The sequence below is a fragment of the Eurosta solidaginis genome, chromosome 2 (assembly GCF_040869045.1).
Source record: "Eurosta solidaginis isolate ZX-2024a chromosome 2, ASM4086904v1, whole genome shotgun sequence".
NCBI classification, from domain to species: domain Eukaryota; kingdom Metazoa; phylum Arthropoda; class Insecta; order Diptera; family Tephritidae; genus Eurosta; species Eurosta solidaginis.
Window position 1 is genome coordinate 82,363,490 of NC_090320.1, and position 22,613 is coordinate 82,386,102.

The following is a 22,613-nucleotide window of genomic DNA, read 5'->3' on the forward strand; positions in this document are numbered from 1 at the left end:
TTGATGGAAAGCACGTTGCTATAAAATGCCCTCCGAAGTCAGGATCACTGTTTTTTAATTATAAAAAGTTTTTCAGCATTGTCTTGTTGGGAGCATGCGTTGCTAAATACAAGTTTACCGCTGTAAGCGTAGGAGCTTATGGAAGTCAAAGCGTGGAGGCATTTTCATGCAACAAGGTTTGGGGAAGATCTGTTGGAAAATCGATTACCACTTCCACCAGATACTCCTCTTCCATTATCGTCGCAACCCTTTCCCCATTTCTTCGTTGGAGATTGTGCATTTCCCTTAAAAAACAATCTAATGAAACCATATCCGGGAATGCATACAAGGGAACAGCGAGTTTTTAAGAAACAACGTTGCATACAAGAGATTTTCTAAAAATTCTGCTCAAAAAGTTTCAAAGTTCGTGACGGATTTTTAAAGCTACATATATTTATTTAAAAAAAAAAAAAAAAAAAATTTAAGGCGCGATAACCTCCGAAGAGATCTAAGGCCGAGCTTCTCTTCCAATTTGCGTCGTGCTCCTCTTGATTTTCCCTACAAATTGGCCGGACGGGACCTATATGTTTTATGCCGACTCCGAACGGCATCTGCAAAGCAGATGAGTTTTCACTGAGAGCTTTTCATGGCAGAAATACACCCGGAGTGCTTGCCAAACACTGCCGAGGGGCGATCCCGCTTAGAAAAATTTTCTTCTAATTGAAAAATCTTATTTCTAAAATTTTGATGTTGCTTTGCCCGGGAGTTGAACCCAGGGCATACGGTGTGATTTGCGTATTTATGAAAGTGCAAAAAATATGTATTTAAAAAATTTGATGAAGTTATTTCTACCATTAACGAAAATAAATAAAAGGAGAAAATAACTGATAAAATACATCAATAATTTTCACTGCTATTTTAGTGCTCGCTGTGCATCAATATATGTAACGAATAAAACTATTTTCACTATTAACATGAGCAGGTGTTATTTATTTATTTATTTATTTAGGTGTGTACATATCTACTATTATAAAAATTTAAGTTCTTATGTGTGTTTCTTTGTTACATTATCACAATTCAATATTCACCATATTTTTTTATACTCGAATTAACGTATTATTATATTAGGATAGGCCAACTTTCATGTTACATTCAATACAACATACGATATATTAATAAATAAAGAAATTAATGTATCACAATTCGATTTTACATTTTGTACTTTCTTAGGAATCTCAAATATATCTACATACAAAAATAGTAGCAAAAATTATTGCAACATTTTATCGATTATTTGTTTCTTTTATTTAATTTTATTAATTTTATAAAAAACTTGAATATATTGTATAACGAAAACTATGTAAACCATTTTCAAAAACGTTTTCAAACAAATTAGAAAATTCAAGAAGTTTTTGTAAATCTTCATAAAAATTTCAAACTTTTTACAATGAAACAAATAACCGATAAAATGTTGCAATCATTTTTGCTACTACTTTTGTGAACAAAACTGTACATCTATTTATACATACATTTTGTTCTTTCATTAGGAATCTCAACTAAACATCCCGTGGCATATTTGGTCGCATTCATATTGACATATTAAATATATCTCACGGGATGTATTCACATTTCATTATAACTTAAAAGGAAATTAAATAGAAAAATCAGTCAATTTCTTTATAAACTAAAAAGATAGGTTTTGCTATTGCAAAGCTGGCGTTAAAAAGTGTAAAGAGGCAGACATACAAATATCTATAAAATGAGGATATACAAAAACTTCTTACTTACATATATTTGTATGCCTGCCTTTTTTGGTAATTGTTTACTTTAGCTCCAAACTGATAAAACACGTCCAGAAATGTTGGGAGAGGTGTCGGGTGATGGGTTTTGACCTCGGTATCAATAATCCAAAGGCGAAAATTAAAAAGTTTATTTCAGTAAATAGATATTTTCAAAAACTGTTTAAAACTTTCATGTGTCTGTATTTTTGATGATTTTGTAGTACACACATACACAATTATGCAGAAATAATTTAGATCGCGTACCCGGCGTTGGATCAGGCTCTCGATTTTGGCTCAACCGGGGGTTTGTTGGTTTTTTCTGAACACCTTTTGATAGATGTTTTTGTTTTCGCCTTCCTATTGATCCCGAGGTCAAGGCCCGGCTTCTGACTCCCCTCCCGAAATTTTTGGACGTGTTTTAATTCTTATGAGCTAAAGTAAACAATTACCCATTTTTTATCTGCTTTTAGTGCCAGCCTTTTAGTTTTAAAATTAAAATTATAAAAATGGCAATCGCCCTACTGGTTGTCATACAAGTATTCCACAATCTCTGCTTCGTCGTTCTCCTCAATCTGAGCTTGCATGACAATCTCAGTGCACCGCTGCATCACCACCGCCTGATTTTTCTTCTTCAAACTCGATATGACGGAGCACATCATGGAGCCAAATGCACTTATATCGGCACTGTAATTCTCGCGGCGAGCTCTACGCGCACATACATCCCTAAAAGTTTGGACGGTCTCCATTATGGCAGCGTTCAATTCATCACGCAAAACTGCCGTTCGTTTTCGTCCGCGAGACGTTGATGGCTCAGACTACGGTTGTGGCATCGGAGTCGACTGAGATAAAGCAGGTGACGGTGGCTGCGCTGGAGGAATAGGAGGGGACTGCGTATTTATAGATAGCAGCTCAGGTAAAGTGGGAGTTGCAGGGCGTGACTGGCAAACGGTGGGTGTACTTTTGCCACCTTCAACACTTCTGTTTATATTTTGGGAGCTCTGCTGTATTCTGTTGTAATAGAGAATTTGTCCATAATCAAACATGTTAAGTAATTCCATTATACTTACGGTCGGGGTATAATGTGGTCTCTTAAGAACTGTAGACTCTCTAAGAAAACCCACTGCCTTCCATCAGACGCGCCACTTCCTGAAGTGTTTTTACTGCTTCTTATCTTCTTACTAAAACGCTCTCGTAAATTCCCCCATCGCCTTACTGCTACTGCCACTATTGGGAATAATCATACCTAAGTACGCATATATTACAAGATCATTAATTATTAGTTACCTCACACCTAAATTCTCTGCTATGTCCTTCCAAGCGGCACTTTTTTATTTGCGTCCTTAAAATCCCGGTTTGCCTTGTCATAAAGGCATGGGAAATCGCGTACAAATTCAATTAATTTGCAGTCATCCATTATGATCTGCATAAACAATAAACGAAATTAATTTGTCTTTAAAATAAACAAAACAATAGAATTTTTAATTACCAAAACAAAAAAGCGGCAAACACAAAAAAATTATATAAAAATAAAAAATAAAAAATAAATGTAAGGCGCGATAACATCCTAAGAGATCTGAGGCCGAGCTTCTCTTCCAATTTGCGTCGAGCTCTTCTTGATTTTCCTACAAATTGGCCGGACGTGACCTACATGTTTTATGTCGACTCCGAACGGCATCTGCAAGGCAGATGAGTTTTCACTGAGAGCTTTTCATGGCAGAAATACACCCGGAGCCCTTGCCAAACACTGCCGAGGGGCGACCCCGCTTAGAAAAATTTTCTTCTAATTGAAAAACATTATTTCTAAAATTTTGATGTTGCTTTGCCCGGAGTGCGAACCCAGGGCATACGGTGTAGTAGGCGGAGCACGCTACCATCACACCACGGTGGCCGCCAAATTATTATATAAAAAAAAAATTATATAAACATACACAAAATGGCAAAAAAAATAGGCGAATGAACAATCAGCTGTTTGTGGATATGGCAGAAAACCAAAATTCAATTGGTTGGCTATGGTATGGTTATGGCGTTATTGTTATGGTATGGCACCATTAATCGATTACATTGATTTCCATAAGGTAGGTTCGATCAGCTGTTTTATTTGGTTATGGCCTTATGGTTATAAGTCACCATTAATCGGGCCTTAAAGGGCGGTGTTATCCCAACAGCTGATTGCTTCTTCTTGATAATTTTCCATACAAAGCCTTGTACAAAAATATGTCAGTTAAACGAAATCAATGAAAATTTTCTTTTGACTTGACATTCTTCTGCACGGCGAATTGGTTGAATTCGCTTTGTCACCACCTGGTATAGATTCGCCTTGAATGGTGCCATACCATAACGCCATAGATGAATGGATTTGCAGCTCTTTGTATCGAGAGAGCGCTGTCAAAACGCACATTTTTATCAATGATGCCACTCCAAACAAAAATTAATAGATCTGAATATGGGGATTTGTGACATACATTTCGGCGATTATAGTTTCAATCATTTAATAAAATAATAAACATAAAATATTCATTTCTTTAAACTTATTTTACAATAATACGACTAGTTAGAGTTAAGGGGTCTATTAATTATTACGCATGAGCTCCCGTCGTAAAGGGAATGTATTTACCGAATGCATGTAAATTGGTATTGGCCATTTCAAGAAGTTGGAATCACATTTATAAAAATTTATTTATAAATAAATAAAACAAAAACAAAATGAATTCCATTTCGATAGCAGCCATGTTATTAGAAGAGCAGCGTAGTGAATTCAAGTGCTTAAGAGTGCCAAGAAAAGTGTTGGGGGACGCTTGCAATCCTTTTGACAGGGACGATAAGGCGTAAGTTATTTAGCAAAAATTTCGGCAGCGATTTAGTTTAGCACCCCCCGAGTTCGGGGTTAAACTTGGTATCAAATGAAAGAGGGAGTTCTCCCGATCACAAATATATATAACTTAAAGTGCGCGGACTTATAGTTTACGAGTTATTTGATGTTAAAGTTTGCAAATTTAGCAAATTTCTATAGCACTCTCACTTACAATTTACACATCTTTCAAAACCTTTATGCTCATAAATATCTATATAAATTGGCAACGATACACTTAAATTTCATTTTAGTATATTTCACATATAATTCTTGCATTGTTTTTACTTAATTTAAATGTTTTTATTAAATAAATCGCGCTTTTGTAGCAACATTCACATTTATGTATGAATATATTTTATCGATGACATTACAAAGCTGTGCTGCCACATCAACAAAGAAAAAACAAATATAAATATTAACGTGCCACCTTTCAGTTAATAAAGAAAAAGGAAAATATATATTTTTACTACTATGCGGAAGGACATCACCGTGGCGGTAGCCACGGATATACCACACACCCGGACTTGGCATGGCGTAGCCCAGGGTTATTTTAAATAAGCGCGGCCGAAGGCCGCCTACGCGGAAAGGTGTTCTACGCAGAATTACTGTGCATGGCGCAGCCGGTGTTGGATCGGCTAACATAACAATAAACATAAGAGTTATAAGGTAATATGCGGAAGGACATCACTGTGGCGGTAGCCACGGTTATACCACACACCCGGACTTGGCATGGCGTAGCCCAGGGTTATTTTAAATAAGCGCGGCCGAAGGCCGCCTACGCGGAAAGGTGTTCTACGCAGAATAACTGTGCATAGCGCAGCCGGTGTTGGATCGGCTAACATAACAATAAACATAAGAGTTATAAGGTAATATGCGGAAGGACATCACCGTGGCGGTAGCCACGGTTATACCACACACCCGGACTTGGCATGGCGTAGCCCAGGGTTATTTTAAATAAGCGCGGCCGAAGGCCGCCTACGCGGAAAGGTGTTCTACGCAGAATAACTGTGCATAGCGCAGCCGGTGTTGGATCGGCTAACATAACAATAAACATAAGAGTTATAAGGTAATATGCGGAAGGACATCACCGTGGCGGTAGCCACGGTTATACCACACACCCGGACTTGGCATGGCGTAGCCCAGGGTTATTGTAAATAAGCGCGGCCGAAGGCCGCCTACGCGGAAAGGTGTTCTACGCAGAATTACTGTGCATGGCGCAGCCGGTGTTGGATCGGCTAACATAACAATAAACATAAGAGTTATAAGGTAATATGCGGAAGGACATCACCGTGGCGGTAGCCACGGTTATACCACACACCCGGACTTGGCATGGCGTAGCCCAGGGTTATTTTAAATAAGCGCGGCCGAAGGCCGCCTACGCGGAAAGGTGTTCTACGCAGAATAACTGTGCATAGCGCAGCCGGTGTTGGATCGGCTAACATAACAATAAACATAAGAGTTATAAGGTAATATGCGGAAGGACATCACCGTGGCGGTAGCCACGGTTATACCACACACCCGGACTTGGCATGGCGTAGCCCAGGGTTATTTTAAATAAGCGCGGCCGAAGGCCGCCTACGCGGAAAGGTGTTCTACGCAGAATAACTGTGCATAGCGCAGCCGGTGTTGGATCGGCTAACATAACAATAAACATAAGAGTTATAAGGTAATATGCGGAAGAATATCACCGTGGCGGTAGCCACGGTTATACCACACACCCGGACTTGGCATGGCGTAGCCCAGGGTTATTTTAAATAAGCGCGGCCGAAGGCCGCCTACGCGGAAAGGTGTTCTACGCAGAATTACTGTGCATGGCGCAGCCGGTGTTGGATCGGCTAACATAACAATAAACATAAGAGTTATAAGGTAATATCAGCTCGTTCACGAATGCAAAAAAGAGCTTTTTCAAATTATTGGTAAATAAAGACTAGAAAAGTTAAAGATATATATACATCAGATGAAAGATATTTTTATAAGTTATTTTTCGATACTGCACCGTTTCCGTTTTTTAGATGTGGCAGCACAGCTTTGTAATGTCATCAATAAAATATATATATACATAAATGTGAATGTTGCTACAAAAGCGCGATTGATTTAATAAAAACTTGTATATTAAGTAAAAACAATGCAAGAATTATATGTGAAATATATTAAAATGAAATTTAAGTGTATCGTTGCCAATTTATATAGATATTTATGTGCATAAAGGTTTTGAAAGATGTGTAAATTGTAAGTGAAAGTGCTATAGAAATTTGCTAAATTTGCAAACTTTAATATCAAATAACTCGTAAAATATAAGTATGCGCACTTTAAGTTATATATATTTGTGATCGGGAGAACTCCCTCTTTCATTTGATACCAAGTTTAACCCCGAACTCGGGGGGTGCTATTCTAAAATTTTCCCCTGATAACAAATATATTACCGTGCGGAAATTCTAAACTCTCCAGTACATGTCGGAAGTTAATAAAATGGACTGTGGCGGCAGACAATGCCATGTAAAGCGGTGGTGTTCTGCTAAATAATGTGGATCGCGAAGAGTGCGTTTTATCGGCTAAGGGGGTTTTTGTGAGCGTCGAAAAATTTTTAAACTTTCATTAAAAGTGCGTGAATAATTGTGCGACTACCCAAATTTGGGTAATTCTATACGACAGCATGACACTGCTAACACGCGTCCGAAACCGGAAAATAAAAGTTGTATCTCTGTCCGGAGATATTTGCAGTTGTAGTTGGCGATTTTCATGTGGTTGTTGTAATGTTGGTGTACCCACAAAAAAATTGTTCTTTGTGTTTTGCGCGGATATAATTTTGGTCTCCAAACCGGTGTTGGACACACCCAGGGTAATTTTTTATAAGCACGGCAGTGTATTAGCAGTGTCATGCTGTCGTATAGAATTACCAAAATTTGTAAACTATAACCACTATTGATAACCATAAAGCTGCGCAGGCTTGGAATAATCTGTTTGTGATCAGAAAAAAGGAAGCCCTATTAAAATATCTTTTTTTTTATATCGTGTGTGTCCAAACTAAAAATTCCAAGTAAAAGTTGTTCAAAACAAGTGCGCAAAACCATATTAATGAACTTTAGTTCTTTTAAAAGGTTTGTGAAGAATTTTGGGGTCAATAAAGTAGCATTCAAGTACGTTTTGGATGTTGTTCAGGACGTTATTAAATGTTACTTACAACAAAATTGCTTTGGCCATGACTTCCAAAGCGTTCTTCGTAGAGTTGGTGAAAGTTTGGTAGCTGATGTCAATGATGGGAGGCTGTAGATTCCTATCAAAACGGAAAATCGTAAATTTTGTTCCTTACATAAATTTCGCTGGTATGGCTCGATATGTGCATATAACAAGCAAGTTTATTTTCACACAAAGTGACGCTTCTACACAGTTTGATCGCTTCAAAAAATTCGTTAATTCTAGCTGGTTTTGTACTTACCGCCAAAACTTCTCGTTCGAGATTTCAGAAGGCCAGTCTATGACTGGGAATTAATCCTATCACTGACGTGTTCAGACCTAGCTTGTGTGTGGAGATCTATTTGTTCATTGTTGTAGAAGCTAACGTGCCTCTACACAGGCTAGGTGAAATGAGGAGTTCCAAACCAAAACTTAAAAAAATGCAATTTCGCGTTTTTGTAATCTGATTAACATGATGTAATATAACATGCGAATATCTACATATATACAATATAGACCTTAAAAGATAAACCGGGCTTAATTTTTTTATCAACTTTTATTTCCAGGTTTGTGATAGTAAAATGTGAATCAGGTGTATTGATGCACGGTACCCAGGAAGTAACCACGATTCTCATGTATGGAATCTTAGCGACGCTAAGGAGTATCCCCAAACCTCATATAGAGAGGGAGAAAGGAATACTTGGATTCTTGGTATGTCATCATTGGGCATCATTCTTTATTGCGAACGAAAGCTCAGGCGAACGTTTTCCGTCTAGCAATCACATTTTGTATTATTTTTACCCACCTCTTACGTTTCTCACGTTATGAAAAGAGATAAAGTAAGAGGCGAAGGAAAGTGATACAGAATATGGTTGTTAGACGAAAACGTCAAGAGACGAATCGTTCGTCTGAGATTTCATTCGCATATACCATGAGAATGTAGCCCTTAAGTTTTATTATGTTTTTTATGAACAGGCGATGCAGGCTATCCTTTACAGCCGTGGCTCATGACTCCTTTCCGGTCTCCAGAGGATGGCAGCCGAGAAAGCGTTTAAAAAAATGCACGCAAAAGCAAGGAATATTGTAGAGCGAACTATTGGGGTAGTTAAAAACCGTTTCCGATGTATACTTTGTGCGCGGCAGCTTCATTACACACCTAGGAAAGCAGCTAAAATTACAAATGTCTGCTGCGAGTTGCATAATATTTGTTTACACTACGGCGTCGAGGAGCCTCTTGTTGAAAACGAAAGAGAATAGGAAGAATCATTGCCTACACAGCAAAACGAAGCGGAAAGCAATACTAACGAAGCATTTCAAATACGGCAAATAATTCTTGGAAGTTTGTAAGGAAGCAGTTAAAATATATTAAGAGGTACGTACATATGTCAAAAATTAATTGTTGTAGTTTATACACTGTAGAAAAATTTTTGCTTTAATTTTCAAAGACATAAATAAGTTCGATCAATTTCTTCTCTCTTCAACGTTTCCATGGGAACGTTATGACGACGTACTTCTTCCAACATTTCTTCATTAAAAGTGTTCAACCTGCAGAACTTTTCATTCAATTCGTCCATCTTTTCTTCACTTCTTTTATAAAATTCTTTTGTTTGTCTATTAAAGTCTTCTTGAATCCTTAATTGCTTTTCTAGAAGAAGGTTTGTGGTGTATTGTCGTTGACTGCCACTATACTACGAGAAGTGCTTGGGCCATCTTCGGGCGTAGATTGCATGGAGCAATCAAGGTTATCTGGTTCTAATGGGGGTTCAGAGGAAGAAGCATTACCTCCTGCGCTTGAGCTTTGTTTCCTTCCATATCGATTTGTACCTTCGATACCTTCAGTTGATGTTTCCAGTGCGGTTATTCGTATTACCATTTCTTCCAAACTATTAAAAGTGTGCATATGATTACGCCCACCGCCAGTCGCCTGAGATTCCTGCTTGTTCGAAGTTAGTTTCCGTTTCACAGCACTTTTGTAGTCCAGTCAAACCTGTAATGTATGCAAATAAAGGCTGCTTTACACGAGTCAATTTACTGGTCGATTTTTTGTCGTTCCACCGTTTAAACGGCAATTTATACCGATAGACTACCTGTATTTGATGGTAGAATGCAGTCGAGCGACAAAAAATCGAATAGGAATTCAACCCTTACTTCTAACACTACGACTGCCTTTTCCTCTCCTTTTTACTTTTCTTACCGTTTCCTTTTCCCTTAACTCCAAAAGGGTTTATGGTATAGATCTTAAAATTGGTATAGAGATATTCGATATCAATACCATACTCACGCTCAGAGCTGGGTAGTAATGATTACTTTAGGTAATCAATTACCGTCAATTCCCCATTACATGTACTTGAGGAAAGTAATCAATTCCTTTACTCCACAGCAAAGGAATTGATTACATTTCAATTCCTCAAAAAAAAATACCAAAAGTAATTTCGTTTTTTTGAGGCTCTAGTACAAAGTTTTTTTTGTTTGTCATTGAAAAAAAAAAAAAAAATACTTTGCGCATTTGTAATTTCTTTCCCGTACTGAATGGGAAATGTAATCGAAATTTCTTTCAAATATATTACAAAGAATGGAAAAAGTACTTTCGAACTTCCCATTCCATTCCTCAAAGGAATTGCGAAAGTAATTGATAAACTACAAGTTAGTCTATGTATAAGAACTTACTCCGGTTGATGTGGGTGACCTTTCGGGTCACACTTTTCATCAGATTTTTCTTGTGAGTGGTTACTGAAGGCATTTGGAAGCACCAATGAATATCAAATCATTATCCTCTTAAAGTTCCCAGCTAAGTAAGACATCTCCTTTCCTTCCTCCGCTATCAAAGGGTGGTGGCTATAGGAAAGCAGCATACTTTTTAATTTTCTTTGATACATCCAGGTGGCATAACTTAAACACCATTAATGTTCCGAAAAACTTTTTTCTCGTATTCTTAATAGCATACATAGTTGCCTCCTCTGAACCATATTGTAATAAATAATATTAGAGCAGACAATGACAAAGAGACGTCCGAATAAAACCTCAGAAGCGTTTGAAGTGAAGTGTAATTAAGATAAAGCGGCTCCAGGTGCAACTAGATTTGTCAATTCCAAAAGCTTCTTTATATTTAAAATATCAGTTGTTGTTGTTGTAGCAATGCTTCGCCCCATCCAATAGGTGCGTATTTCGTACTTAGGCACTGTTGTACACACATGCCTAATCTGCTATTTTTTTCATTTTCCAGTCCCACTTATTCGTGCTGCAACTAGTTCATCGACCCTCCGTGCGGCATGTTTTGCAGAGTCTGCACAAACGCAATTGCTTACCCGTAGATCATTGTGTGGCCAAAATCAAACGTAACTTCATGGTATGCTCAACGTCTAATGTGCCACTGGAAGCTGGCGCCAGTAATATGGAAACGACTAAGTGCACGAAAATGTCACTGAAATATCCGATCATGAAGTCTCGAATACGTATGCCCGCGCGAGGACACGAATGCAAACATGTACAGTGTTTTGATCTGGAAGCCTATTTGCTTATGAATTGCGAACGTGACGCTTGGCGGTGTCCCGAATGCAAGTAAGTATTTAAAACAAAGAGCGGCTCGAACGAAGGTTATAAACGATAATTCATATCTTACTTTATTTACAGTAAACCTGCGCTTACTGAAAGTCTATAAATCGATCAGTATATCTGAGCCATTCTCCATAAACTGAATGGCACCGATGTGGATGAAGTCATAATTGATTCGAGTGGTAATTGGCGCGTAGGTATGCATCAATAGCGCGATGTCAGCACAAATACCCAACCCAATGACTGGACAAATGCTAGGACAAGGACCTGGACAGATGCCAGGACAAATGGGTGCACAAGGTTCGGGCGGACAAATTCCTGGTCAAATAGTTGCTCAATCGCATGGGCAGCTGCCAGGACAAATGGGTGCATAAGTGGCTAATCAAATGGGTGGTGGCGGTCAGATGCCCAGACAAATGGGCGCGCAAATGCATGGTCAAATGGGTCCGATGGGTGGACAACAAATGCCCGGTCAAATATGTAGTGGTCAAATGGGTGGCGGTCAGATGAGTAGTCAAATCGGTCCCATGGGTGGCCAAATGGGTGGTCCCAACGTGACGAATATTAAACAAGAAAACACCTCCGATGATCAATCAAAAGTTATGTCACCATGGGATAACTCGCATGCGATGAGTTCCTATATGCAGCATGACATGAATGCGGACACGCCCAATGTACCCGGCGCTGGTCAAATGTAAGTAAGAAAAGGGTAGCAAATCTAATATTGTCGCTTTCCTCATTTTATAGACGCAGTCCATCCGATATGTATGGTAATAGCGCTGGTGAAGTTGGTGGTGTTAATGATCAGCATACTATGGAGAAAAGTTTAACAGATCAAAAAAATTTAAAAGATCACCACAAGCACCTGGCACCCCTGGTGGACAACCCGGTGGACCAGGATCCCATCGTGCTTCTACGAATGATTCACATCAGCAGCAGCAACAGCAACAACAACAACCACAACAGGAGCAAATTATAAATTCATTGATCAACTCCCAGCCCAATGGTTTGCCGAATCTCAGTGAAACATATTTGAATGCCGAATTGAATATGGACAACAATGACGGTGCTGGATATTTCAATGTAAGTGAAACCTTTTAAACTTGTTTCTGTACTTCCAATTCAAATTTCCCCTTATAAGTATTGCCAGCTCATCAACATAAACCACTACTTTGTACCCCCTGTGGTGCACCCATTCTCAACTTTCTCTCAGCCGTCGATCTTACCCACTTTGCAACCAGCAACCAGCTGACTAGGAGTTTAGCCGACTCTGGTAGAATTATTCGGCCAAACTCCTAGTACCAATGGCCACATTATTGAAGGCTCCCTCGAAATCAAGAAAGACATCCAGCAAATATCTCAAAATGAAGTCCAACACAAATTAGTTTTCTTTCTTCTTCAATTCCAGCTCCTCCCCGATGTCGATCCAATGGAAATTCTCTCATACCTGGACCCACAACCCGACCTAAATACACCTCCCTCAAGCGGTTCGAGCAATAACAACAATAATGATGATATACTATCAACATTATTCATTAATCATTATTGATGGATTACATCAAAAAAAATTTTGCCACATCAACTAAATGATTTTTGGACTAAGAGCTCAAAATAAAATTAACACAGAATATTTACTATTTATACTATTTTATTGTAACGTAGAAATAAAATTATCTTTCATCAGCCACATATTGTTTCAAATAACCTTTTCTAGTTATTTAGTAACATTTTAATACATCTATATATATAAAGAGAAGTGTACATTTTGATTGTCACTCCATAACTCGAGAACGGATAGAAAGATTGCCATGAAATTTTTAGGAAAGATACAGGAAGGAGAGATGATGGTTAGTTGATTTTGAAATCCCAAATCGGTTTAGCCATATGGGCGATTCTCCGCAAACTCTCAGTTTTGTGTCGCTTTGCGATTTCTAATACTCATTAAGCATTATCAATGAACTATGCACGCTAAATGTTGAAAAGTGACTTTCTTCAACTAGTTTAGGATAAATTGTTGTATCATATTAAAATTTTATCAAGATTTCATGGGGAATACCATACGAATGTCAAAACCGTGGCATGTCGCCAACTTCAATTCTTGAATGATTTAATTTGGTTCAGACTCAAATCGCTAATAATGGGAATAATAGTTTTTATTTATATTAAATACGTTATTCACTGATAAATATTTCACATTTCTGAGTTGCTGGTATTAATTTATCGATTCCTAACTCTACTTTGAAAAGTGTCGATTAGGTTTGAAAAAAATAATGTCGTCCAATTGTTTATGGGATTATTACTACAGTGCGAGCTTGCCTGCACCATGTAGGGGTCAGTTTCAATCAGCAGGCGTCACTGAAAGTTTTTTTTATTAATATAGCTTTCTTAATCACACCGGTCTTTTTTTATATATAATCGAAAACCAAAAACGGTATGTTTCGAAAATGCACGTCACAACCGTGGCACCTGCCACTCGGAAAGGGTACATTGTGTGTACTGCAATTTACGGGTTTTTCAACACGTTCGCTAACACAACCTTCAAAACGGTCGCAAAATCTTTTAGCTTGAATTACATGTGTGTAATGTACAGTTATTCATTGAAATGTCACAACCGTGGCGCGCGTCAAATGTCACAACCGTGGCAGGTTGTCTACTTTTGGGGAAAATGTTATAATTTCGTGAGGTTTTAATGTATAAATCAGTGTTAATATCAATTGAAATTATAATCTTTCTGATGATAAAAAAAAAAATAAAAAAATAAATGTAAGGCGCGATAACCTCCGAAGAGATCTAAGGCCGAGCTTCTCTTCCAATTTGCGTCGTGCTCCTCTTGATTTTCCCCACAAATGGGCCGGACGGGACCTACATGTTTTATGCCGACTCCGAACGGCATCTGCAAGGCAGATGAGTTTTCACTGAGAGCTTTTTCATGGCAGAAATACACCCGGAGCGCTTGCCAAACACTGCCGAGGGGCGACGCAGCTTAGAAAAATTTTCTTCTAATTGAAAAACCTTATTTCTAAAATTTTGATGTTGCTTTGCCCGGGGCGCGAACCCAGGGCATACGGTGTGGCAGGTGGAGCAAGCTACCATCACACCACGGTGGCCATAAGATTATAAAGACAGAAATAAAAATAAAAAAAAGACAAAAATATATTCCCGAAATATTAGAGCAGTCGAAATATTTGAATATTGTTAATCTAGTTCTAAATGATTGTTTAGTATCTTAGCACATCTCGTAAGATAATTTAAGCTAAGAAGTAAATAAACTAATTGTTTATGGCTGACATTGCTTTGCTTATAAAATTGAAATCGAACGCTTCAATAATTAACAATCGATAATTTTCTATCGCTAGTCAACACCATTTGTAATCTGTAACTATCTAATTCTTTACTTCTTAATTCTTACCTTCGAATATATATACGTTAATTAATATATATCACATATGTGCACGCGTATGTATGAATGTATATGCATGCATATGTACATATGATGCTCATAACTTCATGTACTCATTTGCTTATTGATCAAAATCATCAGGATGGAAAAAAAATTTGATTGAGCCATGTCCGTCCGTCCGTCCGTTAACACGATAACTTGGGTAAATTTTGAGGTATCTTGATGAAATTTGGTATGTAGGTTCCTGAGCACTCATCTCAGATCGCCATTTAAAATGAAAAATATCGGACTACAACCACGCCCACTTTTTCGATATCGAAAATTTCGAAAAACACAAAAAGTGCGACAATTCATTACGAAACACGGACAAAGCGATGAAACTAAGTAGGTGAGTAGAACTTATGACACAGAATAGAAAATTGGTAAAATTTTGAGCAATGGGCGTGGCACCGCCCACTTTTAAAAAGAAGGTAATTTAAAAGTTTTGCAAGCTGTAATTTGGCAGTCGTTGAAGATATCATGATGAAATTTGGCAGGAACGTTACTCCTACTACTATATGTATGCTTAATAAAAATTAGCAAAATCGGAGAACGACCACGCCCACTTCTAAAAAAAATTTTTTCTTAAAGTCAAATTTTAACAAAAAATTTAATATCTTTACAGTATATAAGTAAATTATGTCAACATTCAACTCCAGTAGTGATATGGTACAACAAAATGCAAAAATAAAAGAAAATTTCAAAATGGGCGTGGCTCCGCCCTTTTTCATTTAATTTGTCTAGGATACCTTTAATGCCATAAGTCGAACAAACATTTACCAATCCTTGTGAAATTTAGTAGGGGCTTAGATTCTGGGACGATAACTTATTTCTGTGAAAAAGGGCGAAATTGGTTTGAAGCCACGCCCAGGTTTTATACACAGTCGACCGTCTGTCCTTCCGCTCGGCCGTTAACACGATAACTTGAGCAAAAATCGATATATTTTTACTAAACTTAGTTCACGTACTTATCTGAACTCACTTTATATTGGTATACAAAATGGCCGAAATCCGACTATGACCACGCCCACTTTTTCGATATCGAAAATTACGAAAAATGAAAAAAATGGCATAATTCTATACCAAATACGAAAAAACGGACGAAACATGGTAATTAGATTGGTTTATTGACGCAAAATATAACTTTAGAAAAAAACTTTTTAAAATGACACCTACTATATTAAGTAGAATAAAATGAAAAATTTCTGCAGGGCGAAATAAAAAACCCTTGAAATCTTGGCAGGAATTCTGTTCGTGGTATTATATATATAAATAAATTAGCGGTATCCAACAGATGATGTTCTGGGTCACCGTGGTCCACATTTTGGTCGATATCTGGAAAACGCCTTCACATATATAACTACCACCACTCCCTTTTAAAAGCCCCATTAATACCTTTAATTTGATACCAGTATCGTACAAACACATTCTAGAGTCACCCCTGGTCCACCTTTATGGCGATATCTCGAAAAGGCGTCCCCCTATAGAACTAAGCCCTACGCCCTTTTAAAATACTCATTAACACCTTTCATTTGATACCCATATCGTACAAACATATTCTAGAGTCACCCCTGGTCCACCTTTATGGCGATATCTCGAAAAGACGACCACCTATAGAACTAAGGCCCACTCCCTTTTAAAAAGACTCATTAACGACTTTCATTTGATGCCCTTTTCGTACAAACAAAGTCTAGAGCTCATATCGTACAAACACATTCTAGAGTCACCCCTGATCCACCTTTATGGCGATATCTCGAAAAGGCGTCCACCTATAGAACTATGGCCCACTCCCTCATAAAATACTCTTTAATACCTTTCATTTGATACACATGTCATACAAACACATTCCAGGGTTACCCTCGGTTCATTTTCTTACATGGTTATTTTCCTTTATGTTGTCACCATAGCTCTCAACTGAGTATGTAATGTTCGGTTACACCCGAACTTAACCATTCTTACTTGTTTTTAATAAAGTTAGTGAAGGTTAAACTTGAAACACCAAATAACATAGAAAAATTACTTGATTTCGGTTAAATATTATTAAACTTTTATATAAATAAAGCGAAGAGTGTTAACTATGTCCTGTAATGTATTTTTTTTTATATCGATTGTTACTAATGTCACAACCGTGGCAATCCGGTCACAACCGTGGAAACGAATTTCAGAGATTTACCTGTCAAATCTATAAGTTTATACTTTAAGCTTGGCCACTTTGACAGTCCATTTCACAAGTATAAATGAACTTTAAAATATCAAAAAATATTCAAAACTCGCACGTTTATTTTTCTCAATTTTGCACTCATAAAACTGAGAGTTTATGGAGAATCAGCCATATACACTAAATTCTTATTTGATAATGACTAAAATATATTTTTCCGTTTGAACATTTTCATATGCAGACGGGGTAAACGTTTCTCCTTCGCTTTATACGCCTTCACCATATTACGCCGGTATTGGTAAAATACCGCTTTTGGATTAGCTGTTGATATTTATTTATTGTACAATTCCAAAGTTCTGTAATACGACGCTTATCCATAGGCATAATTTTAATCTTCAATTGTAGATCTGTTGCATTGTGTGAATAACCAGGCAAGTGTTAAGTGGGGGCCCTTGGATGAACTAAGGCCCACTCCCTTTTAAATAATCATTAACACCTTTCAATTTATACCCATATCGTACAAGCGCATTCTAGAGTGACCCCTGGTCCACCTTTATGACGATATCCCGAAATGACGTCCACCTATAGAACCATGGCCCAGTCCCGTTTAAAATACTCTTTATTACCTTCCATTTGATGCCAATTTCATACAAACACATTCCAGGGTTACCCTGGGTTCATTTTCCTACAAGGTGATTTTCTCTTATTTGTTTGTATCTTTCAGAAGTTTGATGTCTTTAGATTGCTGTACAGTTGCTCCACCAACACACAGGTATACACTAAGGCCAGAACCATGTGCGTAGGTTTCTGCGTAATTGAGGCTACTATATATTTAGATACATTCCGATTTAATGGTTTACTCAAAGTACGATAAATTTTTCAGTTTTCCAAATGCTTCCAATTAAATTTTTTGTCATTTCGATTCCCGCACTATCCGCCATTTTATTCTCAACCACATGAATAGCGTCCTTTTATAGCACGCGGTTGAGTTGTGGGGAAAAACGAACTTGATGCGACGACGCTCAGTGGCGCCTCTGCCGTTAAAACATCGCAAAAATCAAAAAATTCATGAAAGCGTTCGCTAAATCTAATACATGTTTCTAATAGAGAATTTTCCAGGGATCAAGAATATATATATACATATATAGTTCACCAGGTAGAGCCGCTCAAAGTTGACCAATTTTCAACACTGGGAAAAATTTGAAATTTTTCTTCTTTTTCGTTGTATTTAAAATGGTTTTGTTAGTAAATAAGGCGGCCAGTTGTCGTTTTCTTGTATAGCAATTAAAGATAATTTAATTTAGGATTGAACTAAAAAAAAATTGTTTTTTTTTTGTTAAAAGTTGGCGGATATACCTGTTTTTCAAAATGCCTACTTTTTGGCCCTTTTTAAAATTTTGATGAAAAAAAAATGTTAAAAGATGTGCTCCGTCAAATTAACAGTAGTTATTTGTGAAATATTCAGTTACCTAAATTCATAAAGTCTACCTGCGTCCACCTGCAACTTCACTTTTTACGTCAAATAAAGTTAAACAGCCTTGGGCATAAATACGCGCCTGAGCAGGTATATATAATTCAGTACGACCGTAAGGTCGTTTTTGTTATTGGAACTTGTTAACAACATACATTTTTATACTCAGTTGAGCAGAGCTCACAGAGTATATTAAGTTTGATTGGATAACGGTTGGTTGTACATATATAAAGGAATCGAGATAGATATAGACTTCCATATATCAAATAATCAGGATCGAAAAAAAATTTGATTGAGCCATGTCCGTCCGTCCGTCCGTCCGTCCGTCCGTCCGTCCGTCCGTTAACACGATAACTTGAGTAAATTTTGAGGTATCTTGATGAAATTTGGTATGTAGGTTCCTGAGCACTCATCTCAGATCGCTATTTAAAATGAACGATATCGGACTATAACCACGCCTACTTTTTCGATATCGAAAATTTCGAAAAACCGAAAAAATGCGATAATTCATTGCCAAAGGTGGTTAAAGCGATGAAACTTGGTAGATGGGTTGACGTTATGACGCAGAATAGAAAATTAGTAAGATTTTGGACAATGGGCGTGGCACCGCCCACTTTTACAAGAAGGTAATTTAAAAGTTTTGCAAGCTGTAATTTAGCAGTCGTTGAAGATATCATGATGAAATTTGGCAGGAACGTTACTACTATTACTATATATGTGCTAAATAAAAATTAGCAAAATTGGATGAAGAACACGCCCACTTTTTTAAAAAAAATTTTTTTAAATTTAAATTTTAACAAAAAATTTAATATCTTTACTGTATATAAGTGAATTAAGTCAAAATTCAACTCCAGTAATGACATGATGCAACAAAATACAAAAATAAAAGAAAATTTCAAAATGGGCGTGGCTCCGCCCATTTTCATTTAGTTTGTCTAGAATACTTTTAATGCTATAAGTCGAACAAAAATTTACCAATCCTTCTCAAATTTGGTAGAAGCATAGATTCTGTGACGGTAGCTGTTCTCTGTGAAAATGGGCGAAATCGGTGGAAGCCACGCCCAGTTTTTATACACAGTCCACCGTCTGTCCTTCCGCTCGGCCGTTAACACAATAACTTGAGCAAAAACCGATATATCTTTACTAAACTTAGCCCACATACTTATCTGAACTCACTTTATCTTGGTATAAAAAATGGCCGAAATCCGACCATAACCACGCCCACTTTAGCGATATCGAAAATTACGAAAAATGAAAAAAATGCCATAATTCTATACCAACTACGAAAAAAGGGATGAAACATGGTAACTGGATTGGTTTATTGACGCAAAATATAACTTTGGAAAAAACTTTGTAAAATGGGTGTGACACCTACCATATTAAGTAGAAGAAAATGAAAAAGTTCTACAAGGCGAAATCAACAGCCCTTGGAATCTTGGCAGGAATACTGTTAGTGGTATTGCATATATAAATAAATTAGCAGTACCCGACAGATGATTTTCTGGATCACCTGGTCCACATTTTGGTCGATATCGCGAGAACGCCTTCACATATACATCTAAGGGCCAGTCGCTTTTAAAACCCTCACTAATACTTTTAATTTGATATCCATATCGTACAAATACATTCTAAAGTCACCCTGGCCCACCCTAATTGCGATATCTCGAAAAGGCGTCCACCTATAGACCTAATGCCCACCCCTCTTAAAATGCTCAGTAACATCTTTCGTTTGATACCCATATCGTACAAACATTCTAGAGTCACCCCTGGCCCACCCTAATGGCGATATATCGAAAAGGCGTCCACCTATAGACCTAATGCCCACTCCCTCTTAAAATGCTCAGTAACACCTTTCGTTTGATACCCATATCGTACAAACACATTCTAGAGTCACCCTTGGCCCACCCTAATGACGATATCTCGAAAAGGCGTCCACCTATAGACCTAATGCCCACTCCCTCTTAAAATGCTCAGTAACACCTTTCGTTTGATACCCATATCGTACAATCATTCTAGAGTCACCCCTGGCCCACCCTAAAGGCGATATCTCGAAAAGGCGTCCACCTATAGACCTAATGCCCACTCCCTCTTAAAATGCTCAGTAACACCTTTCGTTTGATACCCATATCGTACAAACATTCTAGAGTCACCCCTGGCCCACCCTAATGGCGATATCTCGAAAAGGCGTCCACCTATAGACCTAATGCCCACTCCCTCTTAAAATGCTCAGTAACACCTTTCGTTTGATACCCATATCGTACAAACATTCTAGAGTCACCCCTGGCCCAGCCTAATGGCGATATCTCGAAAAGGCGTCCACCTATAGACCTAATGTCCACTCCCTCTTAAAATGCTCAGTAACACCTTTCGTTTGATACCCATATCGTACAAACATTCTAGAGTCACCCCTGGCCCACCCTAATGGCGATATCTCGAAAAGGCGTCCACCTATAGACCTAATGCCCACTCCCTCTTAAAATGCTCAGTAACACCTTTCGTTTGATACCCATATCGTACAATCATTCTAGAGTCACCCCTGGCCCACCCTAAAGGCGATATCTCGAAAAGGCGTCCACCTATAGACCTAATGCCCACTCCCTCTTAAAATGCTCAGTAACACCTTTCGTTTGATACCCATATCGTACAAACATTCTAGAGTCACCCCTGGCCCACCCTAATGGCGATATCTCGAAAAGGCGTCCACCTATAGACCTATTGCCCACTCCCTCTTAAAATGCTCAGTAACACCTTTCGTTTGATACCCATATCGTACAAACATTCTAGAGTCACCCTTGGTCCACCTTTATGGCGATATCCCTAAATGGCGTCCATCCATAGAACTATGGCCTACTCTCTCTTAAAATACTCTTTAATACCTTCCATTTGATACACATGTCATACAACCACATTCCAGGGTTACCCTAGGTTCATTTTCCTACATGGTGATTTTCCTTATTTTGTCTCCATAGCTCTCAACTGAGTATGTAATGTTCGGTTACACCCGAACTTAGCTTTCCTTACTTGTTTTAGTTACGAATTGCATACCTGAAATTCATTTTAATAATTTGAGTAGGTATACAAAGCTATCCATCATACAATGCACATTATAATTCGTCTTTTGGAGATTAAGGAACTAAGTATTCTGTTTACTTAAATAAAGTGAATAGTATTTTTAAATATAGTTCACAGTTTAATATTTAGTCAGATACACTCGAAGGCAACTCTAATATGTATCTAGAAAACTCGAAACTATTTGCGATGTTTAAATCTACAAAGTTAAGACGGGACTTCGTTGAGGCTATTATGAGAGAATTAGCGCGTGAAACAAGCATTAAAGAAAAGGAAGGCCTGGAAGAAAAAATTTGTTTACAATACATTATGATAGAAAGAAAATGGAAGGACGTCTATCGTGACAATTCAAAATTTCTAAGTAAGCATGAAAAGTGGCTAGCTGACAAAACTTTTTTGGACGAAGAAACGCCTAGCACGTCTACCAATCCAACTAGAGGGAGCCCAACAAAACCTATAGAAGAGCGTTCTACCTACACAAGGAAGCTGTCTGATACCACAAAAGCTATGGCCACAACACATTTTTCAGAAGTACTGGCTATTAAATATAAAAAAGACGAAGAAAACGTGAAGTCTCATATAACAAAAGCAGTTGCGGTAGCAGGTCCATTGCGACTGATGAGGATCAAAAACAGCATTCCCACACCACCAAATGCGATACCTAGGAAATACATTCCCGAAGAAGCTTTGGCGCTGTTTATAGATCTCGGTTTAACGAAGAAAAAATATATTATATTGCGTAAGTCATTATTGCAACGTAATGCCGATATTTTACCTGGATACAAAAAAATTACCCAAGCCAAGAAAGAAGCAGTTCCTCTAAGTCCCAAAATGACCGAAGTATCAGCTGAAATTGAGCTACAAAACTTAATGGATCATACGTCTACACGACTCCTTCAAAGTTTTACTGAAGGAAAGTTGAAATCACTGCCAAAGGAGCTAGCATTGATAACTAAGTGGGGCTCTGATGGATCATCAATACAAAGCGCATATAAACAAAGAATAAATGTAGACGATGAAACAATTACAGATAGTAATATGTTTATGGCTTCAATTGTTCCATTGCGACTAAAAGATGAAGCTTCAGAATATTGGAAAAATCCACGTCCGTCATCGCCCGATATTATTTAAATACAAGG

General features: G+C 37.8%; 1 protein-coding gene and 1 long non-coding RNA gene across 8 annotated transcripts in view; one reads left to right on the forward strand and one right to left on the reverse strand.

Moving 5' to 3' along the window:
- Positions 1-13,469, forward strand: part of LOC137240039 (uncharacterized) — a 68,135-nt gene extending 54,666 nt beyond the window's left edge. The window contains exons 1-8 of one of the 6 annotated variants that reach the window (XM_067765939.1): positions 4,154-4,585; positions 8,352-8,496; positions 8,761-9,157; positions 10,725-10,941; positions 11,009-11,343; positions 11,416-12,031; positions 12,085-12,420; positions 12,746-13,459. In XM_067765939.1, the coding sequence (XP_067622040.1) occupies positions 11,724-12,031; positions 12,085-12,316 (540 nt within the window). In that variant the 5' untranslated portion in view covers positions 4,154-4,585; positions 8,352-8,496; positions 8,761-9,157; ... (1 more) ...; positions 11,009-11,343; positions 11,416-11,723 and the 3' untranslated portion in view covers positions 12,317-12,420; positions 12,746-13,459. Of the gene's footprint in view, positions 1-4,153; positions 4,586-6,640; positions 6,841-7,052; positions 7,213-7,233; positions 7,710-8,351; positions 8,497-8,760; positions 9,158-10,724; positions 10,942-11,008; positions 11,344-11,415; positions 12,032-12,084; positions 12,421-12,745 lie in introns of those variants that run through there. The other 5 variants (XM_067765943.1, XM_067765942.1, XM_067765941.1 and 2 more) reach the window with 5 other exon arrangements.
- LOC137240041 (uncharacterized) overlaps positions 1-22,613 on the reverse strand; it is a 56,420-nt gene that overhangs the window by 11,610 nt on the left and 22,197 nt on the right. The window contains exon 5 of one of the 2 annotated variants that reach the window (XR_010949587.1): positions 9,139-9,772. The exons of the other annotated variant lie outside the window; for it this stretch is intronic. This is a non-coding gene — a long non-coding RNA (uncharacterized lncRNA). Of the gene's footprint in view, positions 1-9,138; positions 9,773-22,613 lie in introns of those variants that run through there. 2 annotated transcript variants of the gene reach the window in all.